Source organism: Haliotis rubra, unplaced genomic scaffold, assembly GCF_003918875.1.
Source record: "Haliotis rubra isolate DU_JTF1 unplaced genomic scaffold, ASM391887v1 Scf1315, whole genome shotgun sequence".
Classification (NCBI taxonomy): Eukaryota; Metazoa; Mollusca; class Gastropoda; order Lepetellida; family Haliotidae; genus Haliotis; species Haliotis rubra.
Window position 1 is genome coordinate 103,547 of NW_025765243.1, and position 23,772 is coordinate 127,318.

Below are 23,772 nucleotides of genomic sequence, written 5' to 3' on the forward strand. Positions count from 1 at the left end.
CAGTCTGACACAGAGAGCTACAGAATGAACACTCCTGGAACTTACTTACTTACTTATACAAACAGTTGTGTGGAGATTACTTTTCAGCCTGGATTCGTATCAGAGGAAACCAAACCACATTTCCACTTCGTACATAAATATATTAATATTATGTTAACATCTACATAAAGATAACAATCTCACACATATGCATATGTATATGAATACTGTTTATTGTTGCAAAACGAAACGGCCAAAAAATTACAATAGCAACTTGTGAACAAAGTATTTGTTCTTTTGTGCTCACGAGAGCCCGTGATAAAGACATGACTCTTCATTTGGTGTAAATGCATGTGTTCGACAATGACACGTTACATGCTTCTGTCTACAAAATACGACCAAGTGACCCATGTACTCCGCATTTGTATGTGCTCGTGCATGGCGAGTGAGTGTTCAGGGGTATTGCAAAGAGCGTATGATGTGGTGTTATGATTCAAATGACCTCGACCACCTCTGTTCTTGCCTGGTGTTTGCCTAATTACTGAATGCATAGTTTGACACTGATAATTGTCAATAGCTTTATATTGCGATATACATCAAGCTTTTGTGGATATTTCGTGTGTAATTCACTTCCGAGTTGTGTTGATTATTTGTGGAGTTTTCCTGGTTGCCAGCGTGGTAAAGTACTCCCACAGTAAACTGATATGAAAGCCGATGTGTGACAAGGTTCAGACGGAAGGTTCCTCATTGTATTTCTATCATGCCTTGTGAATGTTAAACGTGTCATGCCCTTGGGCTTCAATCCCCCTTTAGGTGGTAACTAAACACCTACTCAGGCCTTTATTGAATAGACATAACACATGTGGACGTCCAAACATATGTTAAAATAGCAAACGATAGTGAACCGTCACAATGAAACTTTCTCACAAAGTTAGAAAAGATAGAAACTCACGAAAGAAAGTCACAGTAACAAATTCCTTGTCCAAAACCACGAACTGTCAGTTGCGGGAATGTGATCCATCTGATACCCCAACAACCTTGCCTCGTTGTTTAAGGCTTCCAGTAAGTGTCCTATAAGGATGACATTGCCACTCAGTGTGAGCATTGCCGAGTTCTTCTATAGTTGTCAGGGCGCCATTGGAGGGTGTTTTGTCGGGCATTACACACAACCCCACCGCGAGGAGGTCTCACGTACATACCCACAATGTCTGCTCTGTTTCACTGTTAACCCCGGTATGACTGGACATCAGTTCTACCAGCTGTTCTGCTCCCTCTCCGAATCATGGCTGGGTCCCACCAGCATCGGACACGTCATAACTGGCAAACTATAATTCTTGTTTTCTGGCTCGATTTATGTATATGTCTTTTTAAAAGATCACCACATGCTATGCGAAATATCCAATGATAAATGATCGACGAAAATAACATGAACATCACCACCATGCCTCAAAGAAGTAATGCACTGTCCTTTATGAGTACACTAAATGCCAACAGAAACATACAATTTTCCACTTTCTGTTTACACATAGCAATATCAATCGCCAAAACGCAGCAAAATTCAAGCAGTAGTTGCATCCATTTCACATGTAGAATGATTCTATAGGGTATAAATAGAGCCAAGAATGCATGGTATGATACATAAGCGCGATAAATATGCCACGATTAACAGCTGAAGAGAGAGAAAGAGCCATTGTAATGGTGCAGATAGGGTCAACATACAGTGCGGTTGCCAACGTCCTCGGATGCCATCATATCACGGTTATAATACTTATTCAGGGCGTCAGAGAGACTGGGGTCCCCGTACACAGACCAAGAAGTGGACGTCCACGTATCACAACGCCAGCTCAAGGTAGGTACCTCCGTCATTATGGAAGGAGGGTAACGTTTCTTTTGTCGGTTACTGTATTTTATCCATAACTGACACTGAAGTCATGATGTATACCCTTGTGCTTCTAAGGTATTTCCGTGGTCAGGACCTGCAAAGTACAGAACTACAAAACAACCTTCACTCAGTATATCTGTTCTCACCATGAATGTCAAGACTCTGGTGAGTTAATAATTTATATTTGTGACCCAATATTTTAGATTTGTGACTCAAATGCATTGTACTAGATATTTGTATTGTCATTCATTGTAGCTTGCTCATTGTATGCTCAATATATTATTGAATATTTGTCTGTGTTCTGTTTTGCTGGTTCAAAGGGGACTCTTAAACCCATTGTCACGGCACATTTATTAACTGTAACAATGTTAAGAGATTTATGGAAACAGTGGATGCATGACGATGGTGACGAAAGACGTCAATTACCAGGTGTAGTTCATGGTTTGTTTACCTTGAGAATGTGCCCCAGTGTTCTGGTATGGCGATGTACTGATGGACTCATAGGTCACAGGGGGAGTCTCTGTCACGCCTTCATAGGTACTTGTGTCTCCTGCAGCATTTTCTAAAGATAGAACACATTTATCATGAACAGATTTGAATTAGATTAATCGGACAGCAAATCCCGTAAAACGTCTTCATTGAATGACAGGCATCTACCTTTTGTATTCTCATAAATCTTCAACTGTGTGTACTGTTGTTTTTCTGATTCCTCCTCCACATTTGAATACTGCGTTGGAGCAGTGATCTGATCTGAAACACATTGTACTGGTTTAGTGCTGAACAGATCCAGAGATAATTGAGATATCACAAAAGAGGAAAATATTCAATAATCAGTACATACCTAATGATGAATATCCTCTGTTGTCCATTTCCACAGGTTCAGGGTGAGTGGAGCTACAACACAGCATCAGGTCAGTTTCGAATAATTGAAATCAAACAATCCAGTGATAAACCTAATAAAATGTAGTAAATTATTTCAGTTAGTGTAATGTCGTAGTTTTACTTGATCCATGCAATGTTTCATTGAAATATATTGACATATAGATTACCTTTTTCGTGCAGCTCCTGGAAAACAGGAATAGTAAAAATGTCATGGAGTGTGAAACACTCTTCACAAATATCAACATGTCACATCAGTCATTAACGAAATGGAGAGAGAGACTGATAACGTATTCTGTAAATTACTGTGGATGGAAACTATAACCATGCATACATTAAATCACATTAATAGTGTAAATGTATTTCTATCATTCAAAATGCGAAATCTTGACCTCTGATTCAAATATCTTCGGCAGTGTGAACTTACATCTGAGAAAACACCCACTGCCTGAAAATAATGTTCAGTCAAACAACAGGAAATGAACAATATACCTTTTAGAACGTGTCCAACTCTGTACCCGTTTCGGTACAGCACCATTAGAACAGCCCTCCAATGAGCAGGGTAAGAAGAATGCCTCCTACTGTCGCTCCTGCTGTGACCCCTGTACAAGTACGTGAAGCCTCAAGCCTTTGCTGGTCTAGTGGATCTGCAATGTAATGAAAAGATGATAACAGACGCCTGCTAATCGTCCGTCGCTGCATTCAAGTAAGATATATTCGTGTCCGTTTCTGAGCTGCCCCACAACATCATTAGAGATTGTTTGAATAAACTCATTATTAGTTTGGATGTTTGCTGTCTGCAATATGCCAGTGACATGGTAACTGTATGCGATAATTAGACCAGGCAGTGATATGGATAGCATGCTTCAAGGAAGTGGTTGAGTCTGACCACAGAACTCAAGTATGGGTTCGTGACGACCGATTCTTCCGAATAAAAGGCTCATTCCTGGTTTTGTACATACACAGACTCACCCCACCAAACCCAGATATACATATTTACTTTGAATCTAAAGAAAAGTCGATAAGTTCATCGGATTCAACTATTTCATTCTTTGTTGAATGCAAACTCATATTGACATCGTACTAACTGATGTTGTGGTAATATTTGCACACAATGTTGTTGCACATATAAAGTATAACTGACATATGGGGATTTAAGTTCCCTGAAACACTAAATGCAAAGGCAAGGACATAGATCTAACAAAACAGGGAAAGTGTTCATATGTGTGATCCATGTTTCATTCAGTTGCAGCTAAACATTTTTCATGAAATACTTTGATAAATCAGATTTTCGTCAGATGACACCTACCACCATGCAATGTTTCATTGAAATATATTGACATATAGATTACCTTTTTCGTGCAGCTCCTGGAAAACAGGAATAGTAAAAATGTCATGGAGTGTGAAACACTCTTCACAAATATCAACATGTCACATCAGTCATTAACGAAATGGAGAGAGACTGATAACGTATTCTGTAAATTACTGTGGATGGAAACTATAACCATGCATACATTAAATCACATTAATAGTGTAAATGTATTTCTATCATTCAAAATGCGAAATCTTGACCTCTGATTCAAATATCTTCGGCAGTGTGAACTTACATCTGAGAAAACACCCACTGCCTGAAAATAATGTTCAGTCAAACAACAGGAAATGAACAATATACCTTTTTAGAACGTGTCCAACTCTGTACCCGTTTCGGTACAGCACCATTAGAACAGCCCTCCAATGAGCAGGGTAAGAAGAATGCCTCCTACTGTCGCTCCTGCTGTGACCCCTGTACAAGTACGTGAAGCCTCAAGCCTTTGCTGGTCTAGTGGATCTGCAATGTAATGAAAAGATGATAACAGACGCCTGCTAATCGTCCGTCGCTGCATTCAAGTAAGATATATTCGTGTCCGTTTCTGAGCTGCCCCACAACATCATTAGAGATTGTTTGAATAAACTCATTATTAGTTTGGATGTTTGCTGTCTGCAATATGCCAGTGACATGGTAACTGTATGCGATAATTAGACCAGGCAGTGATATGGATAGCATGCTTCAAGGAAGTGGTTGAGTCTGACCACAGAACTCAAGTATGGGTTCGTGACGACCGATTCTTCCGAATAAAAGGCTCATTCCTGGTTTTGTACATACACAGACTCACCCCCACCAAACCCAGATATACATATTTACTTTGAATCTAAAGAAAAGTCGATAAGTTCATCGGATTCAACTATTTCATTCTTTGTTGAATGCAAACTCATATTGACATCGTACTAACTGATGTTGTGGTAATATTTGCACACAATGTTGTTGCACATATAAAGTATAACTGACATATGGGGATTTAAGTTCCTGAAACACTAAATGCAAAGGCAAGGACATAGATCTAACAAAAACAGGGAAAGTGTTCATATGTGTGATCCATGTTTCATTCAGTTGCAGCTAAACATTTTCATGAAATACTTTGATAAATCAGATTTTCGTCAGATGACACCTACCACCATGCAATGTTTCATTGAAATATATTGACATATAGATTACCCTTTTCGTGCAGCTCCTGGAAAACAGGAATAGTAAAAATGTCATGGAGTGTGAAACACTCTTCACAAATATCAACATGTCACATCAGTCATTAACGAAATGGAGAGAGAGACTGATAACGTATTCTGTAAATTACTGTGGATGGAAACTATAACCATGCATACATTAAATCACATTAATAGTGTAAATGTATTTCTATCATTCAAAATGCGAAATCTTGACCTCTGATTCAAATATCTTCGGCAGTGTGAACTTACATCTGAGAAAACACCCACTGCCTGAAAATAATGTTCAGTCAAACAACAGGAAATGAACAATATACCTTTTAGAACGTGTCCAACTCTGTACCCGTTTCGGTACAGCACCATTAGAACAGCCCCTCCAATGAGCAGGGTAAGAAGAATGCCTCCTACTGTCGCTCCTGCTGTGACCCCTGTACAAGTACGTGAAGCCTCAAGCCTTTGCTGGTCTAGTGGATCTGCAATGTAATGAAAAGATGATAACAGACGCCTGCTAATCGTCCGTCGCTGCATTCAAGTAAGATATATTCGTGTCCGTTTCTGAGCTGCCCCACAACATCATTAGAGATTGTTTGAATAAACTCATTATTAGTTTGGATGTTTGCTGTCTGCAATATGCCAGTGACATGGTAACTGTATGCGATAATTAGACCAGGCAGTGATATGGATAGCATGCTTCAAGGAAGTGGTTGAGTCTGACCACAGAACTCAAGTATGGGTTCGTGACGACCGATTCTTCCGAATAAAAGGCTCATTCCTGGTTTTGTACATACACAGACTCACCCCACCAAACCCAGATATACATATTTACTTTGAATCTAAAGAAAAGTCGATAAGTTCATCGGATTCAACTATTTCATTCTTTGTTGAATGCAAACTCATATTGACATCGTACTAACTGATGTTGTGGTAATATTTGCACACAATGTTGTTGCACATATAAAGTATAACTGACATATGGGGATTTAAGTTCCCTGAAACACTAAATGCAAAGGCAAGGACATAGATCTAACAAAAACAGGGAAAGTGTTCATATGTGTGATCCATGTTTCATTCAGTTGCAGCTAAACATTTTTCATGAAATACTTTGATAAATCAGATTTTCGTCAGATGACACCTACCACCATGCAATGTTTCATTGAAATATATTGACATATAGATTACCTTTTTCGTGCAGCTCCTGGAAAACAGGAATAGTAAAAATGTCATGGAGTGTGAAACACTCTTCACAAATATCAACATGTCACATCAGTCATTAACGAAATGGAGAGAGAGACTGATAACGTATTCTGTAAATTACTGTGGATGGAAACTATAACCATGCATACATTAAATCACATTAATAGTGTAAATGTATTTCTATCATTCAAAATGCGAAATCTTGACCTCTGATTCAAATATCTTCGGCAGTGTGAACTTACATCTGAGAAAACACCCACTGCCTGAAAATAATGTTCAGTCAAACAACAGGAAATGAACAATATACCTTTTAGAACGTGTCCAACTCTGTACCCGTTTCGGTACAGCACCATTAGAACAGCCCCTCCAATGAGCAGGGTAAGAAGAATGCCTCCTACTGTCGCTCCTGCTGTGACCCCTGTACAAGTACGTGAAGCCTCAAGCCTTTGCTGGTCTAGTGGATCTGCAATGTAATGAAAAGATGATAACAGACGCCTGCTAATCGTCCGTCGCTGCATTCAAGTAAGATATATTCGTGTCCGTTTCTGAGCTGCCCCACAACATCATTAGAGATTGTTTGAATAAACTCATTATTAGTTTGGATGTTTGCTGTCTGCAATATGCCAGTGACATGGTAACTGTATGCGATAATTAGACCAGGCAGTGATATGGATAGCATGCTTCAAGGAAGTGGTTGAGTCTGACCACAGAACTCAAGTATGGGTTCGTGACGACCGATTCTTCCGAATAAAAGGCTCATTCCTGGTTTTGTACATACACAGACTCACCCCACCAAACCCAGATATACATATTTACTTTGAATCTAAAGAAAAGTCGATAAGTTCATCGGATTCAACTATTTCATTCTTTGTTGAATGCAAACTCATATTGACATCGTACTAACTGATGTTGTGGTAATATTTGCACACAATGTTGTTGCACATATAAAGTATAACTGACATATGGGGATTTAAGTTCCTGAAACACTAAATGCAAAGGCAAGGACATAGATCTAACAAAAACAGGGAAAGTGTTCATATGTGTGATCCATGTTTCATTCAGTTGCAGCTAAACATTTTTCATGAAATACTTTGATAAATCAGATTTTCGTCAGATGACACCTACCACCATGCAATGTTTCATTGAAATATATTGACATATAGATTACCTTTTTCGTGCAGCTCCTGGAAAACAGGAATAGTAAAAATGTCATGGAGTGTGAAACACTCTTCACAAATATCAACATGTCACATCAGTCATTAACGAAATGGAGAGAGAGACTGATAACGTATTCTGTAAATTACTGTGGATGGAAACTATAACCATGCATACATTAAATCACATTAATAGTGTAAATGTATTTCTATCATTCAAAATGCGAAATCTTGACCTCTGATTCAAATATCTTCGGCAGTGTGAACTTACATCTGAGAAAACACCCACTGCCTGAAAATAATGTTCAGTCAAACAACAGGAAATGAACAATATACCTTTTAGAACGTGTCCAACTCTGTACCCGTTTCGGTACAGCACCATTAGAACAGCCCCTCCAATGAGCAGGGTAAGAAGAATGCCTCCTACTGTCGCTCCTGCTGTGACCCCTGTACAAGTACGTGAAGCCTCAAGCCTTTGCTGGTCTAGTGGATCTGCAATGTAATGAAAAGATGATAACAGACGCCTGCTAATCGTCCGTCGCTGCATTCAAGTAAGATATATTCGTGTCCGTTTCTGAGCTGCCCCACAACATCATTAGAGATTGTTTGAATAAACTCATTATTAGTTTGGATGTTTGCTGTCTGCAATATGCCAGTGACATGGTAACTGTATGCGATAATTAGACCAGGCAGTGATATGGATAGCATGCTTCAAGGAAGTGGTTGAGTCTGACCACAGAACTCAAGTATGGGTTCGTGACGACCGATTCTTCCGAATAAAAGGCTCATTCCTGGTTTTGTACATACACAGACTCACCCCACCAAACCCAGATATACATATTTACTTTGAATCTAAAGAAAAGTCGATAAGTTCATCGGATTCAACTATTTCATTCTTTGTTGAATGCAAACTCATATTGACATCGTACTAACTGATGTTGTGGTAATATTTGCACACAATGTTGTTGCACATATAAAGTATAACTGACATATGGGGATTTAAGTTCCCTGAAACACTAAATGCAAAGGCAAGGACATAGATCTAACAAAAACAGGGAAAGTGTTCATATGTGTGATCCATGTTTCATTCAGTTGCAGCTAAACATTTTTCATGAAATACTTTGATAAATCAGATTTTCGTCAGATGACACCTACCACCCGCAGTCACAGCTTCCGCAAAGACATATCTGTTAGAATCCCCATAGTCATTTCTTGCATGTAGTCGAAATGGGTAAATCTGTCCGCGAGTAAGCCCAGTCACTTCCACCACCATCATCTCGTCCATGTCTTCATAGGACTTATAAACAGTCCACATTCTTGTAGCAAACTGACGATACTCAATCAGAAACGTCTGAGGGTGTCCACCATTGAACCCAGGCAGCCACGACAACCATACTGACGAGGTTGTTGCATTATGCAGATCTCGAAACTGTGTAGGTGTCTGTGGTGGTCCTTACAACAGACAAATATGAAAATAATGAGATGATTGACATCATAGGAACACTGCTTGCAACACTCAAATAAAGGTCAAGTGAAAAACAACAGATAACAAAAAACCAAAAACGAATCCTAAAAACAAACAACACAATAATAAATAAACTGAAAAACGATCTGCACAGATGAATTCGGTAAGCTTCAATGGTAAATGTGAAACAAATCCTAACACACCTGCAGGCTCTATGCTGACTGTGTTTGTCACTGACCCGCCTACACCATTGCCCACTGTCAGACTGTAGTCCCCGAAGTCCTGCTGCTGGAAGTTAGTAAGGTGTAGTCTGGCAGTGACTGAGATGTCTGAGACAGGGCTGGAGGAACCAGTGAGGTCCTGGCTGGTGCTGATGGATCTACTCCAGGTGAATGTAGGAAGGGGGGTAGGCCAGGACTGACACAGACACAGTCACATCACCACCGAGAATAGCGGCAAACTTGAGTTGTGGGGACACTGAGACATCAAGCCGTGGGGAATCTGGTTGAATGTAGGGAGAACATACGTAATGGTTCGGGAACCGATAATAACCGAGTGACACAGGTTAAGAACCTGGTTAAATGTTGAGGAAAACATCCATATTGGCATGACACAAAAAAACATGATCTTGGTCAAACAAAGAAGAGCAAAACGAAGACCAAACGGACAGCTGGAAGTGTAACTAATTTTCTGTTGAATCGTTTTTCATGAGCTGTTGCTTTTCTTTACTTATTGTGTTCCTCTTATGACATTAATGCGATGGTTTTATATTGCATACAATCATATCCTTGTCGGATACTCAACAGTTATTGACAAAGCTTTATACTATCAAACACGATACATGACAACAGTGCGAAACTGATATTACATTTAACCAGCAGCTCCACCGTCTGGGTGACAGGTGCCCCGATGTTGTTAGTGGCAGTACACGAGTAGTTCCCTCTTTGTCTACAGTCTGCTGACTCCAGTCTATATGTTGCTGACAGCGAGTTATCTGTCCTTGTCAGCACTTCAGTGCCATTCAGGAGCGTGATTACTGACCTTGGATTACTGTCAATATGGCATCTCAATGTCACTATATCAGACTCGTTTACTGTCACTGAGCCACTGTGAGCGTTGGCAGTAAACGTACTTATGTCGGCTGGGTCTGAAAATGAGAACCACTGCATCATTGCCATTGTATTGGCTGTACATGGAATTCAACATTAGCTGAAAGAGGCAAACATTTCTGTAGTTATATGTTAGAAGATAACACATTTATGTCATCAGTGGACACATTATACTCTCATTGAGCATCAACACTGACTGCAACACTGTCTGTATACTTACAATGAATATCGACACTGACACTAACACTGCCACCAGTGTAGATTATATACTTACAATGAACATTGACACTGACTGTAACACTGCCACCAGTGTAGACTATATACTTACACTGAACATCAATCTGACTGTAACACTGTCACTAGTGTAGACTATATACTTACACTGAACATCAACAATGACTGTAACACTGCCACCAGTGTAGACTATATACTTACAATGAACATTGACACTGACTGTAACACTGCCACCAGTGTAGACTATATACTTACACTGAACATCAATCTGACTGTACCACTGTCACTAGTGTAGACTATACACTTACACTGAACATCTACAATGACTGTAACACTGTCACCAGTGTAGACGATATACTTACACTGAACATCAACACTGTCACCAGTGTAGACTATACTTACAATGAACATCAACACTGACTGTATCACTGTCACCAGTGTAGACTATATACTTACACTGAACGTCAACACTGACTGTATCACTGTCACCAGTGTAGACTATATACATACACTGAACATCAACACTGACTGTAACACTGTCACCAGTGTAGACTATACTTACACTGAACATCAACACTGACTGTATCACTGTCACCAGTGTAGACTATATACTTACACTGAACATCAACACTGACTGTAACACTGTCACCAGTGTAGACTATATACTTACACTGAACATCAACACTGACTGTAACACTGTCCATATACTTACACTGAACATCAACACTGATTGTAACACTGTCACTACTCCCGTGTGCATTATAAGGCTGGCATCTGTAGGAGCCTGTCTTGGATCTGTCAGCTTGTCCCTGGAGCACGGCTCCACTCCTGAAGACTGCTCCATTGTGTAACCACCTGTAGCTACATCTGGGTCTACAGAGGGCGGAGCACGTGATTGATGGAAGAGCCTGGTGTTCTGGCACGTTGTAGGAGGAGGTCGACGAGGTGAGGGAGATCTGGTAGGGACCGTCTGGAATATATGATAATGTGGCACGATTTAAAACAAGACATACATATACGCCAACAATGCGATGATGGTGTATGGAAACGTTTGGACAGAGCCCATTGTCAATCAATCTTTATTTACAGTACTGAAGAGGCCGTAGGCCTATAGTACATTTTATATACATACAGTAGCAGAGGGTGCAATGTAAAAGAATATATAGTAAATAATATCACATCTGTAATGCAGAGGATCTCATATTCATGGCATGGTATATATACATTGCGAGATATTTTGTGGCTGATTTTGGGATGCCATGAGGGTATAAAATTTTTCGGGGGTTCAAGTAGAAATATTTCTTTATGTATTCTTTTCTGATATTTGCATACAATGGACAAACAAGAAAGAAATGATATTCATCTTCTACCTCGTGATAAGTACAATATTTACACAATCGTTTTTCCCGTGGTATCCCTAAATGCCTATGTTTTCTATTAGAAGATCATGGGAACTACATCTGAAACGTGCTAATGCTGTTCTGAATTTCTTAACATTAATGTCTAGAAGATATTTTTCTGTACGAATGAATACTTTAAAACAGGAATAATGGTTTAACTTAATGTGTAAACGTAGTGAAAAATGACACTTTTGAAAATACATATATTTTAGCCTTTGTGTTAAATCATATATAAAATGCTCTGGCGCTGTTACATTTTGTTCTCTCCAGATATAATCATATCCACAAAACTTTAGTATCTTTCTGACACCAGAGGTCCAGTTATTGTTACCTCTATCATCCTAAAGCATCATCATGTTATACCATTTTTTTGGAATCTTGTGCTGGGCATTTTAAGCAATCTTATCCAATATTTTATTTTTAAATGGAGGGGGTGAGGGAGATCTGGCAGGGACCGTCCGGAATAGATGGTAATGTGGCACTATTTAAAACAAGACAAACATATACGCCAACAATGTGATGATGGTGTATGGAAAACGTTTGGACAGAGCCCATTGAAAACTATATGACTAACAGCTTGTATTATAACGTGATGTGAAGTCAGCTGTGTCGTAGTAAGTGATTTAAGATATGATCTTCATACTTCATGCATGATTCCAGCGTTTATTTGTGTTCATGACTATGAACTGTGACACGAAATGAACCAATGAAACCTCTCAAATTCATCATGATGTAGTATTTTAAAACTATTTTTATTTTAGCCTCGTGTGGCCATGGAAATGGCTTATTCTGTAAAAATAGCTTTGGTAGCTTTGATATAGCGGTTATACACGTTTTCTAATAAAACATTCATTTGGAAGAGAACGCTACATTATTAACAATAACGAAACAGTATCCCAACACTAAATTACACTTGGTTCAATTGTTGTTGTAGAGCCCGAGAGATGACCCACTCATTGGATATATGATAATTATGCTAATTATGGTTTAATAACACAAATGACTATCACGAATATAGCGAAATTGATCACTATGTTCAACGTTCGCGACAAAAGCCGTTAAAGTGATGAGACTGACGTCTGAACAATGAAACATAGTTTGCTTTGGATATTAAACATCAGTATTGTTATTTAACCATTTCGACCCTTTCGAATGACCATTGATGACAGCCCGTCTCGGACAGTTTGCAAATGTTGGTCCTTCAGTAAACTCATTAATCATCGTTGACATGAGAGCAATAAGGCGACATATCAGTAGCTGATGTCAGTGTATGACACACCCGTCCAGGTGGGCAGTTTTACACTTTGGTTTTATGACTGAGTGTTAAATTTATCAGTAATGTGTATGCTGTACTCACACTGAGGCTCCATGTTGTACACCTGGCTCCACTCTGACTCCAGACCCCGACTTTCTCTCGCTCTACATCTGTAGCTGTGACTGTCCCGGGAACTCACTGTGAAGGTGTAGGATGAACCAGGGGAGGTAACTGCGATGTTAGTGTTGTCCCGCTGCCATGTATAGGTCAAGGTCAGACCATGGACAGGTGGGACAGTGGTAGAGGTGGAGCTGCAGGTCAAGGTCACTTGCTGGTTGAAGACAGGTGTTGTTGACACTGGACGACCAGGTGTTGTGGGTTTGCCTTTGGAAGTACGTAATGTATAAACTGAGGGTTTGTACATGCTTCTTTATGTATAAAACAGATATGAAGAGATGTAAAGGGTGAATGATTGAGTGTCATTTGCGAAACGTTTAGTACATTTCCATCAATATCAGGAAGGTGGTGGTTACAAGAACAGTATGTATGAACAAGATGAAGAAGACTGCTAGCGAGACATAAGATGGTTGATTTCAATAATTGAGATTTCAGATACATTTTGAGAATGATTTCTGTTTAGTGTTCCATTGTAGCGAGGTTATAACTCTTACCTGTGATCTGATCATGCATGCCAACATTTGGTTGGTATAGATAGTCAGATATTATATTTGATCCATGATCGCATTCTTTCCTGGATACCGTTAATATATAACCTTTCATTATCAGTAGGAATAGGAGGTCAAAGGTAAGTCAGATGCAACGACAGTCAGTTATATTGGTTTCCTCTTTGATGGATGTTAGGATAACATATACACATTCATGTGGGACAATGCAGGTATAGACTATGTCAGTTGGCTACTAACCAAGGACTAGTTAAATATACTATCCAAAAAGTAGGGGATATCGGACTTTGATGGTTGATGCGAGGCAACGTGTGAAAACGAGAACGGAACACATAATGAAGAACTGTTACGGGTCCATATTTAATTTTATTCCATACATTTGATAATGCAAAAGAAACAAGGACATTCTGTGGCATTGGTCAAACTACAACAAGGGCAATCTGCAAATTTACCTTACGGTAAAAAACCAAGTCAATAATGGGTAAATCCCCCCCCCCCCCCTCTCTGTTGGCCAAACAGGCACGGATTCGACGTGGCATAAGTAATTTTGATTAAGATTATGCCACTCTTCTAGCAATGCAGCGGCAAGTTCTTGGAGAGTAGTGGGTCGTTGTTGACGTCGCCGTAAGCGCTGTCCAAGCATGTCCCAGACATGCTCGATTGGCGAAAGGTCTGGACCTAAGGCTGGCGATGGTAATCTGGTGATATTCTGTTGTTGGAGGCATTCAGTGACAATCCTTGCCCTGTGACATCTGGAGTTGTCATCTTGGAAGATAAAACGGCGGCCATTGCGTCGAGCAAATGGCACAACGTGAGATGCCAGGATGTTGTCACGGTAGTACTGACCTGTGACACATCCAGCAACATCATGTATGTCCGTTTTTTCAACCGCAGTGATGGCACCCCACACCATTACAGACCCCCCCCCTCCAAAACGATCATGGCTAATGACGTTGACATCGTGGAAACTTTCGCTACGTCAACGCCGAACCCTGTTACGTCTATCAACGAAGTCTAACACGAATCTGTATTAATCAGACAACGTTATATTGTTCCAACGACGATAATCCGAGCGTTGGCGTTCTAAACACCAAAGAAATATTGCCTTAATGTGACCATCTCTCAAGCAGGGGATGACACGAGGACGCTGCACGTGTAACTGACCACTGTGCAGTCTATATCTGATGATCTGGTCACTCACTCTAGCACCAGCACCTGCTTGCAATTCTAATCTGATTGGCTGTTATGAGATGATTTCTTAAGGCTGTAGAACGGATACTCTATCGTGAGACGCGGCTGTCGCCCTTGGTCTACCTGAGCGTTGTCTGTCATTGACAGAATGTGTGTCACGGTATCTGGACCATTATCTACTGATAATCTCCGTTCAAACGTCGTGCCACAAGGGTCTCTGTTGTGCCGACCTGTAGCATGCCAAGGGCACGTAATATTGTATCTCGAAAATGTCTGCGCATGTCTGAAAGTTGTTAACAGAGATCTAAAACAACCAAATTAATGTTTGCACATTCCAATTTGCTCTGTTAAAGACGAAAAACGTCACAACCAACATCATGCAAATGTCAGGTTCAACCTATATGGTCATCACAGTTATCACATGCATATTGTTGGCATGTCAGTGCTGTGTTTGGGCGCTAATCTTAACGGAAAATTATTACTCTCAAAGGATAAATAATATTGTGCTTGATGATCATTTGCATTTCTAGACCAGTGCATGTGAAATGGAATATCCCCTATTTTTGTTGGATAGTATAGCACTCATCCAGGAAAACCTGTTCCATCCACAGTTGTGTATCACAGTAGCCCCCTCCAGTCCCATATGTGTATGTCAATGCATCTGAATTAGTCCAGAGTCCTCGGCTATGGAAGAAAGTCTTGTTGAGGTATACTTATATGTTTTGCATCTGAAGGTGTACGTGGAATATAACATGAATAAACATTCCTATCGTATCCTAAACAAACTCTTATTAAGTAACCACTCACCCAGGACAACAAGCTTCTGTCCACAGTTCTGTATCACAGTAGTAGGTGCTCCATTCCCACAAGTGTATGTCCCTGCATCTGATGTCTGGATGTTGCTGAGGGTGAAGGTGACATTCCTGGCTGCTCTGTTCCCCTCGTACACCAGTCTATCTTTGTAACTGGGGATTGGGTTGAATGCCCCATCACTGAACACTAGGAACACAGAGTCACCAGCAGGACTGACAGCATAGAAACTGGCACTCTCCCCCAGACTTCCCTGTGGAATCTCCCAACTGAACCTGGCTGTGTCAGACACTGCAGACAACACTGGACTGGCACTGGGTGCACCTGATACAACACCTGTGGATCCAAAATATTTGGTTATCTGACTTGTCGTTCATGAAGCGGCACCATACGTTACTCCAAGTAGAATCATACAGTAGAAACTGTATACCTCAAGCAGTTAAAGTATCAAGTTTATTTTATTTTCAGAAAAATGTGCAGTCAATAAACGCATTTCTGATAAATGCCAACAATCAGATACATGTATAATTTAGGACCTCACACATGAAGAAAAGAACGGACACTAACAAACAGTACAGTCATGTTCTGTTTTACGTCTTCTAATAACTAGACAGTAAGATATTATGTGTTTATATATTCAAGTATTACCCACATAACTGAAGACACAATGAGGTAAAGTGTACAGGCTCTACACATATGAAGAATATGAAAGACGTACCCGCAAACACACACACTACAGCAGTAACAACCATCTGCATCATTCCTGTTGTCTGGCACCTCGGTGAAATCTGGAATGAAGGTTCATCGTCTATCAGTCTTATCGATCCTGTACTACACATCTGTGAGATATAAACTAGTGTCCAAAAGAAACGATACCACGTGTTTCAAAGATCACTAAATGAAAACAAAACAACATAGACATTTCAAATTGATATCTTTCATTAGATAAATGATTTAACGGCATGTCTACAAAAAGTCATGGCAACCAAAGATTTACAATCATTAACACAGGGCTTTAAACGAAGTGTGGTGCCCAAAATTGAAAATTCATTTTAGCACAGTGGAGGAGGCTAGTGAGGGTAGTCTCTGAAAACAGTCTTAACGCCACTTTAGTACCGGGTATGTCCACCAGCAACTGCGATACATGCTATGACACGCCTCCGAGCTGATGACGTCAAACGTCGGATGACGTTAGGGGCGATTCGCTGCCACTCATCCTGTAGACAATGTTCCAATTGTTGGAGGTTGGCTGGGGGCGCAGGGCGTTTTCTGATTTTCCGATTGAGGTGAACCCATATGTGCTCAATTGGATTCAAATCCGGTGAACACGCTGGCCATGGCAGTACCTGTATGTTGGCGTTGGCAAGGAAGTTCTGGGTCAATCTTGCCGTATGAGGCCTAGCGTTATCGTGCTGGAACACGATTCCTCCTGGATGCTGTGGGGCGAATGGCTGCACGACTGGTCGTAAAACCTCATCCTGGTAACGCTGTGCATTCAGGTTCCCCCGAATAATGACGAGCCTCGTTTTCACATCACCGCAGATACTTCCCCACATCATTACACCTTCGCCTCCAAATGCATGACTTGCTGGATGCAGTTCGGTGCCAAACGTTCACGAACTCTTCGGTATACTCGCTGCCGACCATCGTTCTTGTAAAGGCAAAACCGGCTTTCGTCCGAAAACAAGACACGTGCCCAGTTTCGACGTTGCCACCGCCGAACACGCCTGGCCCATATCAATCGGTTGACTCTGTTTTGACGTGTCAGGTAGACTCCGCGGTAGGGGCGACGTGCACGGATACCATGTGCCTGCAGTCTCCTGTAGACGGTTTGTCGACTAATCCGGTGTCCCAGTCCCGTCGCCGCCGTTAACGTCGCAGGAACGAAGCGGTTACGTAGGTGAAGTAACCGGATGTGATTGTCTTGAAAAGGCGTGGTCACCCGGGGTCTCCCGCTTCTCGGCCTGTCTGTTGTTCGGCCTGTTTGACGCAACCGTCGCATTAACCTGGTAACGGTTATGCGCGCGCATTCAAACGTTCTTGCTACAGCGGCGTGTGATGCTCAATGTCGGACCATTCCAACGGCTTTTTCTCTCTCGATCGCTGTCAAACGTGCCATTTCTTTTGTGTGCTTTTGACTGCTGTGGGCACAACGTGTCGGACCAGCGGTTTTATACAGTTCATCTGCACGTGCATTTCGTGCTACACGACTTAACGTCATTTTGAGTATTCGTGCGATTGCTTCTTAAGTGAATAAATGTTACCGTTTTTTTCTATCGAATACGTTTGGTTAGGAAAGTGGGATACACAGAAATATGTTTTTTCTCCAAAAAGTATCATTCATTTAAAAATATTGAAAACAATATTTGGTATCGTTTCTTTTGGATATGAGTTTATGTATGAGTGTAGGTTCACGTATCTGTCTTGCTGGCTAATATCCACATCCAGTTTACTGTGTCATGATAATTGCTACCGTTTATGCATTGAACAAATAGAGTAGAATGGACATCAAATAGACAGTATATTTGAGATTCGATTATCTAAAGTACAAATATCAGTTTCACGAGGTTGAGTTAGTGAGTCACTTAATATTTATCGTGACATCAGCAATATTTCAGCCATATCGTAACTCACCATATGGCCTGCACATGACGCCATGTACGAATGTATCGATAACATATTTGTTCATCTCTGTTTTTATAGGTACTATGTGGTCAGGGCGCCAACATTACCACACGTGCTACGAAAGAAAACGAATAATAACAATGTCGAATCTAGCCAAGAGAAATATTGACGTAACTGGTTAAAATACCCCCACCCAGGCCACATGTAGGAAATATAAACAGGGATAAGTGTTCCTCTGATGATCAATAACCTGCCCTGTGTTGCATATAGTTTCATATCTGTGTAAACGGGTGCATGTGACAAAGGGAAACAACTCAGATGAACATGTGGAACACAGCGGTGATCTTACGCAAGTTGTATTCAGTCTGTGTTCAGTTGCTGAACATTACCTGTGCTTTAATAAAGCTTCACGTTTGCCTATACTTCAGCGACACATATGCACATATAGCGGTCAGGTCAAACGTCACGGCTGTATAAAGATGATGCATGTCAATACAGTATTTCATACAGACGATGCGTTCACAACTAGAAGAGACAAGACGGTGACACAAGAAATCAGTTGGCCCATGGTAAGATCATCAAGTATACTTTGTACATAACTGCTGAGACTTCAGTGTGTCAGGTACCGTGACTACGCCGTCGCGTGTAACCGGGTAGCTCAACACGGAAGTTATATGCGGGTCTACATGTAAATCACCAGTTTCTAACTAGTTCAGTAGCTTCTAAATATAGCTGATTCAAATGTCAGCCATGTGAATGCAGGTTTAGTGTGAGTGTGTGAGTGAGTAAGCAAGGAATGTGTGTATATGTGTGTATATGTGTGTGTGTGTGTGAGAGAGAGGGGGGGGGAGAGGGAGTGTATAAACAAAATGTCAACTTGATAAGAGATTGCAGTCAATGAGCGATCAGCCATGGCAGATATGAGTTATGTATCAGATGTAAATACCGGAACACTCCATGAACTGAACATATATAAAGTCTTGTAAGGTAATGCTGAGCATACCATTCACGAAATCAATGTCCTTGTTTGACTCACTAGGCCATGATGCTATATTGCATGACATGCCGTGATATGATTTAGCCCCTGTTTGTGGTACCTAATTTGGCTTTTCACATCGTTGTCTTTTCTCGCGCCAAAATGCTTCAACCATTAAAACCTGAATTTTACTGTCACGTGGTTGTGTCATTCCTTGTGTCACTGCTGGTATTGTCTGACATTGTGTGAAACTAACAGTAACTTCAGTGAGGTGAGGTTTGTAGGGTAAATATATAGGTAACAGTTGAAATAGGCATCATATGTCTGAGGATAGTCAATCACACAATAACTATCGTATCATTGAGACATGTTTCATACACTTTGATAATATGTTGATGTCGACATTACAATCTCTCACATTTACATATGCATATGGATATGGATACTGTCAGTGTCTGTACAGTGCGACGCAGGACACAGAGCTGTCGTAGCGCTACGACCGTCATACCTCCTATACTGTAACATAAACTTACGACAGTCGTAGCGCTACGACCATCGTACCTCCTTTACTGTAACATAAACTTACGACAGTCGTTGTGCTACAATTTGTGAAACGAGGCCCAGTGGCCCATTTACCCTGCATTCCTATGTGTGTACAGGGGGATTACACAGTCAGTCATGGGCCATAAATCTCCTCTAACATTTACAAAGACTATCGAATTCGGTGCTATGATTCAAGTGTCACACACCTCGTTCACCTCTGTTCTTCCCTGGCAGGTGTTTAGCAATATACTGAACACATAGCTTGAAACTGATAACTGTCAATAGCTTTATTGGGTGATATACATCAAGTTGTTGTGGAGGTTGTCATTTGCAATTCACTTCCGAGTTGTGTTGATTACGCTGGCTGTTATTTGTGGAGTTTCCAGGTTGCCAGCTTGGTATAGTACTCCCACAGTTAACTGATATGAAAGCCGATGTTTGACGATATTCCGATTGAAGACTGTCCCTTGTATTTCCCCGAGATAACGGTTCTACCAGCTGTTCTGCTCCTCCCCGAATCATGACTGAGCCCCATCAGTATCGGCCATAACTGACTAATTAGATTTCTAGTTTTCTGGATCCATTTATGTATATACCTTTCTACATGATCACCACATGCATGTGAAGTGGCCAATCACAAATAATTGACAAAGATGACATGAGCACAACTGCCATGTATTGGACCTGCCTTACGATAAAGGAAATACGAAAGACGTTTGCCTCAAAGCAGTACTATTAACGCTTTGGACTGAACGAGTACTTTACCCATAACTGAAACTGATGTCATGATGTATACTCGAGGGTTCGTTAGTTATTCCCATGGTCAGGACCTGCAAATAACAAAGTACAGAGCTAAAGGTAATTAAACCTACAGAAAACAATACCAACTGAAAGCTTAATATAATACAAAGGTATTGTACTGAAACAGAAGTGAACGCATATGGTGATGAGTAATGATGCTCAGGGATTTGTGGACGAAGATTTCAGTCACCAGGAGTGTTTCCTGGTTTGGTTACCTTGAGGATGTGCCCCAGTGTTCTCGTATGGTGATGCCCTGATGGATTCATAGGTCACAGGGGGAGTCTCTGTCACGCCTTCAAAGGTACTTGTGTCAGCTGCAGCATCCGCTGAAGATAACAAAACATCGAATTACAACTCCATCTTTCTTCCCAGAAACCACATAATCCGACACTACATCCACGTGAGAACCCGAGACTCGACTTTAATGAATGACAGGCATCTACCTTTCGTGTTCTCATAAATCTTCAACTGTGTGTACTGTTGTTTTTCTGATTCCTCCTCCACATTTGAATACTGTCCTGAAGGAGTGATCTGATCTGAAACACATCGTACTGGTTTAGTGCTAACAGATCCAGATATGGTTGTAATATCAACTAGAGCGAAACACCCAGCAGCCAGTACGTACCTAGAGATGAATATCCTCTGTTGTCCATTTCCACAGGTTCAAGATGGCTGGAGCTACAATGTAAGTTTCTAGTGAGTGGACGAAACAGCCTCAGGTCAGCTTCGAACACTTAAAATTAAACAATCAAGCGATAAACCTCAGAATATGAAATATATTAAATTATTTTAGTTAACCTATTGTAAGTTAATTTCGTAGTTTTACCTGATTCATGCAATGTTTCATTGAACTATATTGACATATGGATTACCTTTTTTTGTGCAGCTCCTAGAAAACACGAATAGTAATTATATCAGGGAGTGTGAAACACTCTTCACAAATATCATCAGGTCACAGCAGTCATACACGAAATGGAGAGAGAGAGACAAACACATTTTGTCTGTAAAATACTGTGGATGGATACTATAACCATATATATATATATACTAGCCACATAAAGAAAATGTGCATTGTCAAAATATCCCAGTTGATAAGTACGATAACAATGTCAAAGGTACATGTAAACTTTAATGGAGGGATCACGAGACCAGATGCATGTTTTCTGTAAATTACTGTGGATGGAAACTATAACCATACATAATATTAAATCACATTAATCGTGTAAATGTGTTTCCGTCAATCCCCATACGAAATCTTGACAACTTCTGATTCTAATATCTTTGGCAGTGTCAAGGGGAACATTAATCTGGAAAAACACCTACTGCCGGCAAATAGTGTTCAATCAAATAACAAAAGGAAGTTAAGTATGTACCTTTCAGAATGTTTCCAACTATGTACCCCTTTCTGTACAGCACTGTTAGAACAGTCCCTCCAATGAGCAGGGTAAGAAGAATGCCTCCTACTGTCGCTCCTGCTGTTATCCCAGTACACGTACAAGAATCCCCAAGCCCTTGCTGGTCTGTTGGGTCTAAAATGTAATTAAAAAGGTCAAATAGACGGCTGCTGCTGTCCAATTTTGTGCTGCCCCGCACAAGTCATTAGGATGCCCAGCTAATGCACAACGTCAAAACGTCATGTTTGGTGGGATTACAATGTAATCAAAAGAATATAACAGACGACTACTGATTGTACACTGATGCCCTCAATTAAAGTTTCCCTGTCCAGTTTTGCGCTGCCCCACACAAATCATTAGTGAGTGTTCCCGGAAGACGCACAACGTTTTCTCAACGCTGTCGGAAGGTTGTACTAAAATAATTGGTAACGTCATGATACAACGTTGCCACAACATTAATATGACGTCATTGTATAACTATTTTTCACACCGTTACACTAACATTACATACACACGTTGTCAAAACGTCTGGTATCGACTATCACACACCGTTATGCTTCATCGTTTCTGAAACGGTGATGCGACGTAAATTCGTTCCCGAAAATCGCAAGAACAAGAGCGTACATCGAATTATTTGTAATTTCTGCAGAAGACAAGTCTGTAGTGCATTATTTACCTATAAAACATCGAGATTTCCATCCCATAAATATACTGAAGACACAGAAACGTAACTTCTTTCTGACAACTTTTAATATCACGGCAACGTTTTGTCACAACGTAATAACACCTTGATACATTTACGTTGAGGAACGATGTGCATTGGGCTCCTCTCTACTTTACGATAACAACGTTTCTTACGACTTGGTGTCACGATAGAGTTTCTGTAAACCCCTAAGAACAAACCTGCTCACTCGAAATTCACTATTCAGCTGCACATGCTACTCTTACAAGAGGCGGGTTATAGTACAGACGGCGCAGGCTGAAGGTAAGTACAAACTATAAAACTCAATTTCAGCTTGCTGTCTGCAATATACCAGAGACATGTCAATATCCGACCAGTCCATGCAGTGACACGATAACATGCACAGAACCTGGTAGTCGCCGTTAACATCTAGCAGGATTAATGAAGACAAGACCTGCCCCAGTTCCCTAAAGGGTTTGGGACGGTGGGGTAGTGATTAAAGCGTTGGCTCGTCACACCAAAGACCAGGGTTCGATTCCCCACATGGGTACACTGTGTGAAGCCTATTTCTGTCCCTCACCGTGATGTTGCTGGAATATTGCTGAAAACAGCGTAAAAGTATACCCACTGACACACTCTCCAAGGGGTCCATTCCCAGTGTTGTTCACACCAAGCCTCATTAGATCCGATGATGAAAGGATATCTTCACACGAAAACGTTTGACTCTTTATGTTGCTGGAATATTGCTGAAAACAGCGTAAAAGTATACCCACTGACACACTCTCCAAGGGGTCCATTCCCAGTGTTGTTCACACCAAGCCTCATTAGATCCGATGATGAAAGGATATCTTCACACGAAAACGTTTGACTCTTTAACATCATCTGTTCTATAGTATTATATTTATTCACATATATGGTCATTTACGTTCCCTTTGTGAAACACGAAGTGCATTACCCTACAATGACTCAGAGATTACT

The 23,772-nt window shown here is 40.7% G+C and overlaps 2 protein-coding genes across 3 annotated transcripts in view; both read right to left on the bottom strand.

Annotated features, from left to right (window-relative positions):
* Positions 1-23,772, bottom strand: part of LOC124267482 (synaptogenesis protein syg-2-like) — a 100,165-nt gene that overhangs the window by 45,277 nt on the left and 31,116 nt on the right. The window lies entirely within an intron of this gene.
* LOC124267488 lies at positions 189-3,410 on the bottom strand. Of its 2 annotated transcripts, none has more exons than XM_046702409.1 (6): positions 3,233-3,410; positions 2,911-2,923; positions 2,703-2,755; positions 2,519-2,611; positions 2,313-2,423; positions 189-1,955 (listed from the first exon to the last, which is right to left on the bottom strand). In XM_046702409.1, the coding sequence occupies exons 1-6, from the start codon at positions 3,276-3,278 to the stop codon at positions 1,909-1,911; spliced, it is 363 nt and encodes a 120-aa protein (XP_046558365.1). In that variant the 5' UTR covers positions 3,279-3,410; the 3' UTR covers positions 189-1,908. The 2 variants fall into 2 exon arrangements, with proteins under 2 accessions (XP_046558365.1, XP_046558364.1); XM_046702408.1 differs by having other exon boundaries at positions 2,911-2,926.

Coding starts and splice junctions, on each gene's coding strand:
- LOC124267488 (XM_046702408.1), bottom strand. CDS start 3,278: ATGGTGCTGTACCGAAACGGGTACAGAGTTGGACACGTTCTAAAAG. Junction 2,612..2,702: donor CAGAGGATATTCATCATTAG/GTATGTACTGAT, acceptor AATGTGTTTCAG/ATCAGATCACTGCTCCAACG. Junction 1,956..2,312: donor CACTGGGGCACATTCTCAAG/GTAAACAAACCA, acceptor TGTACTTTGCAG/GTCCTGACCACGGAAATACC.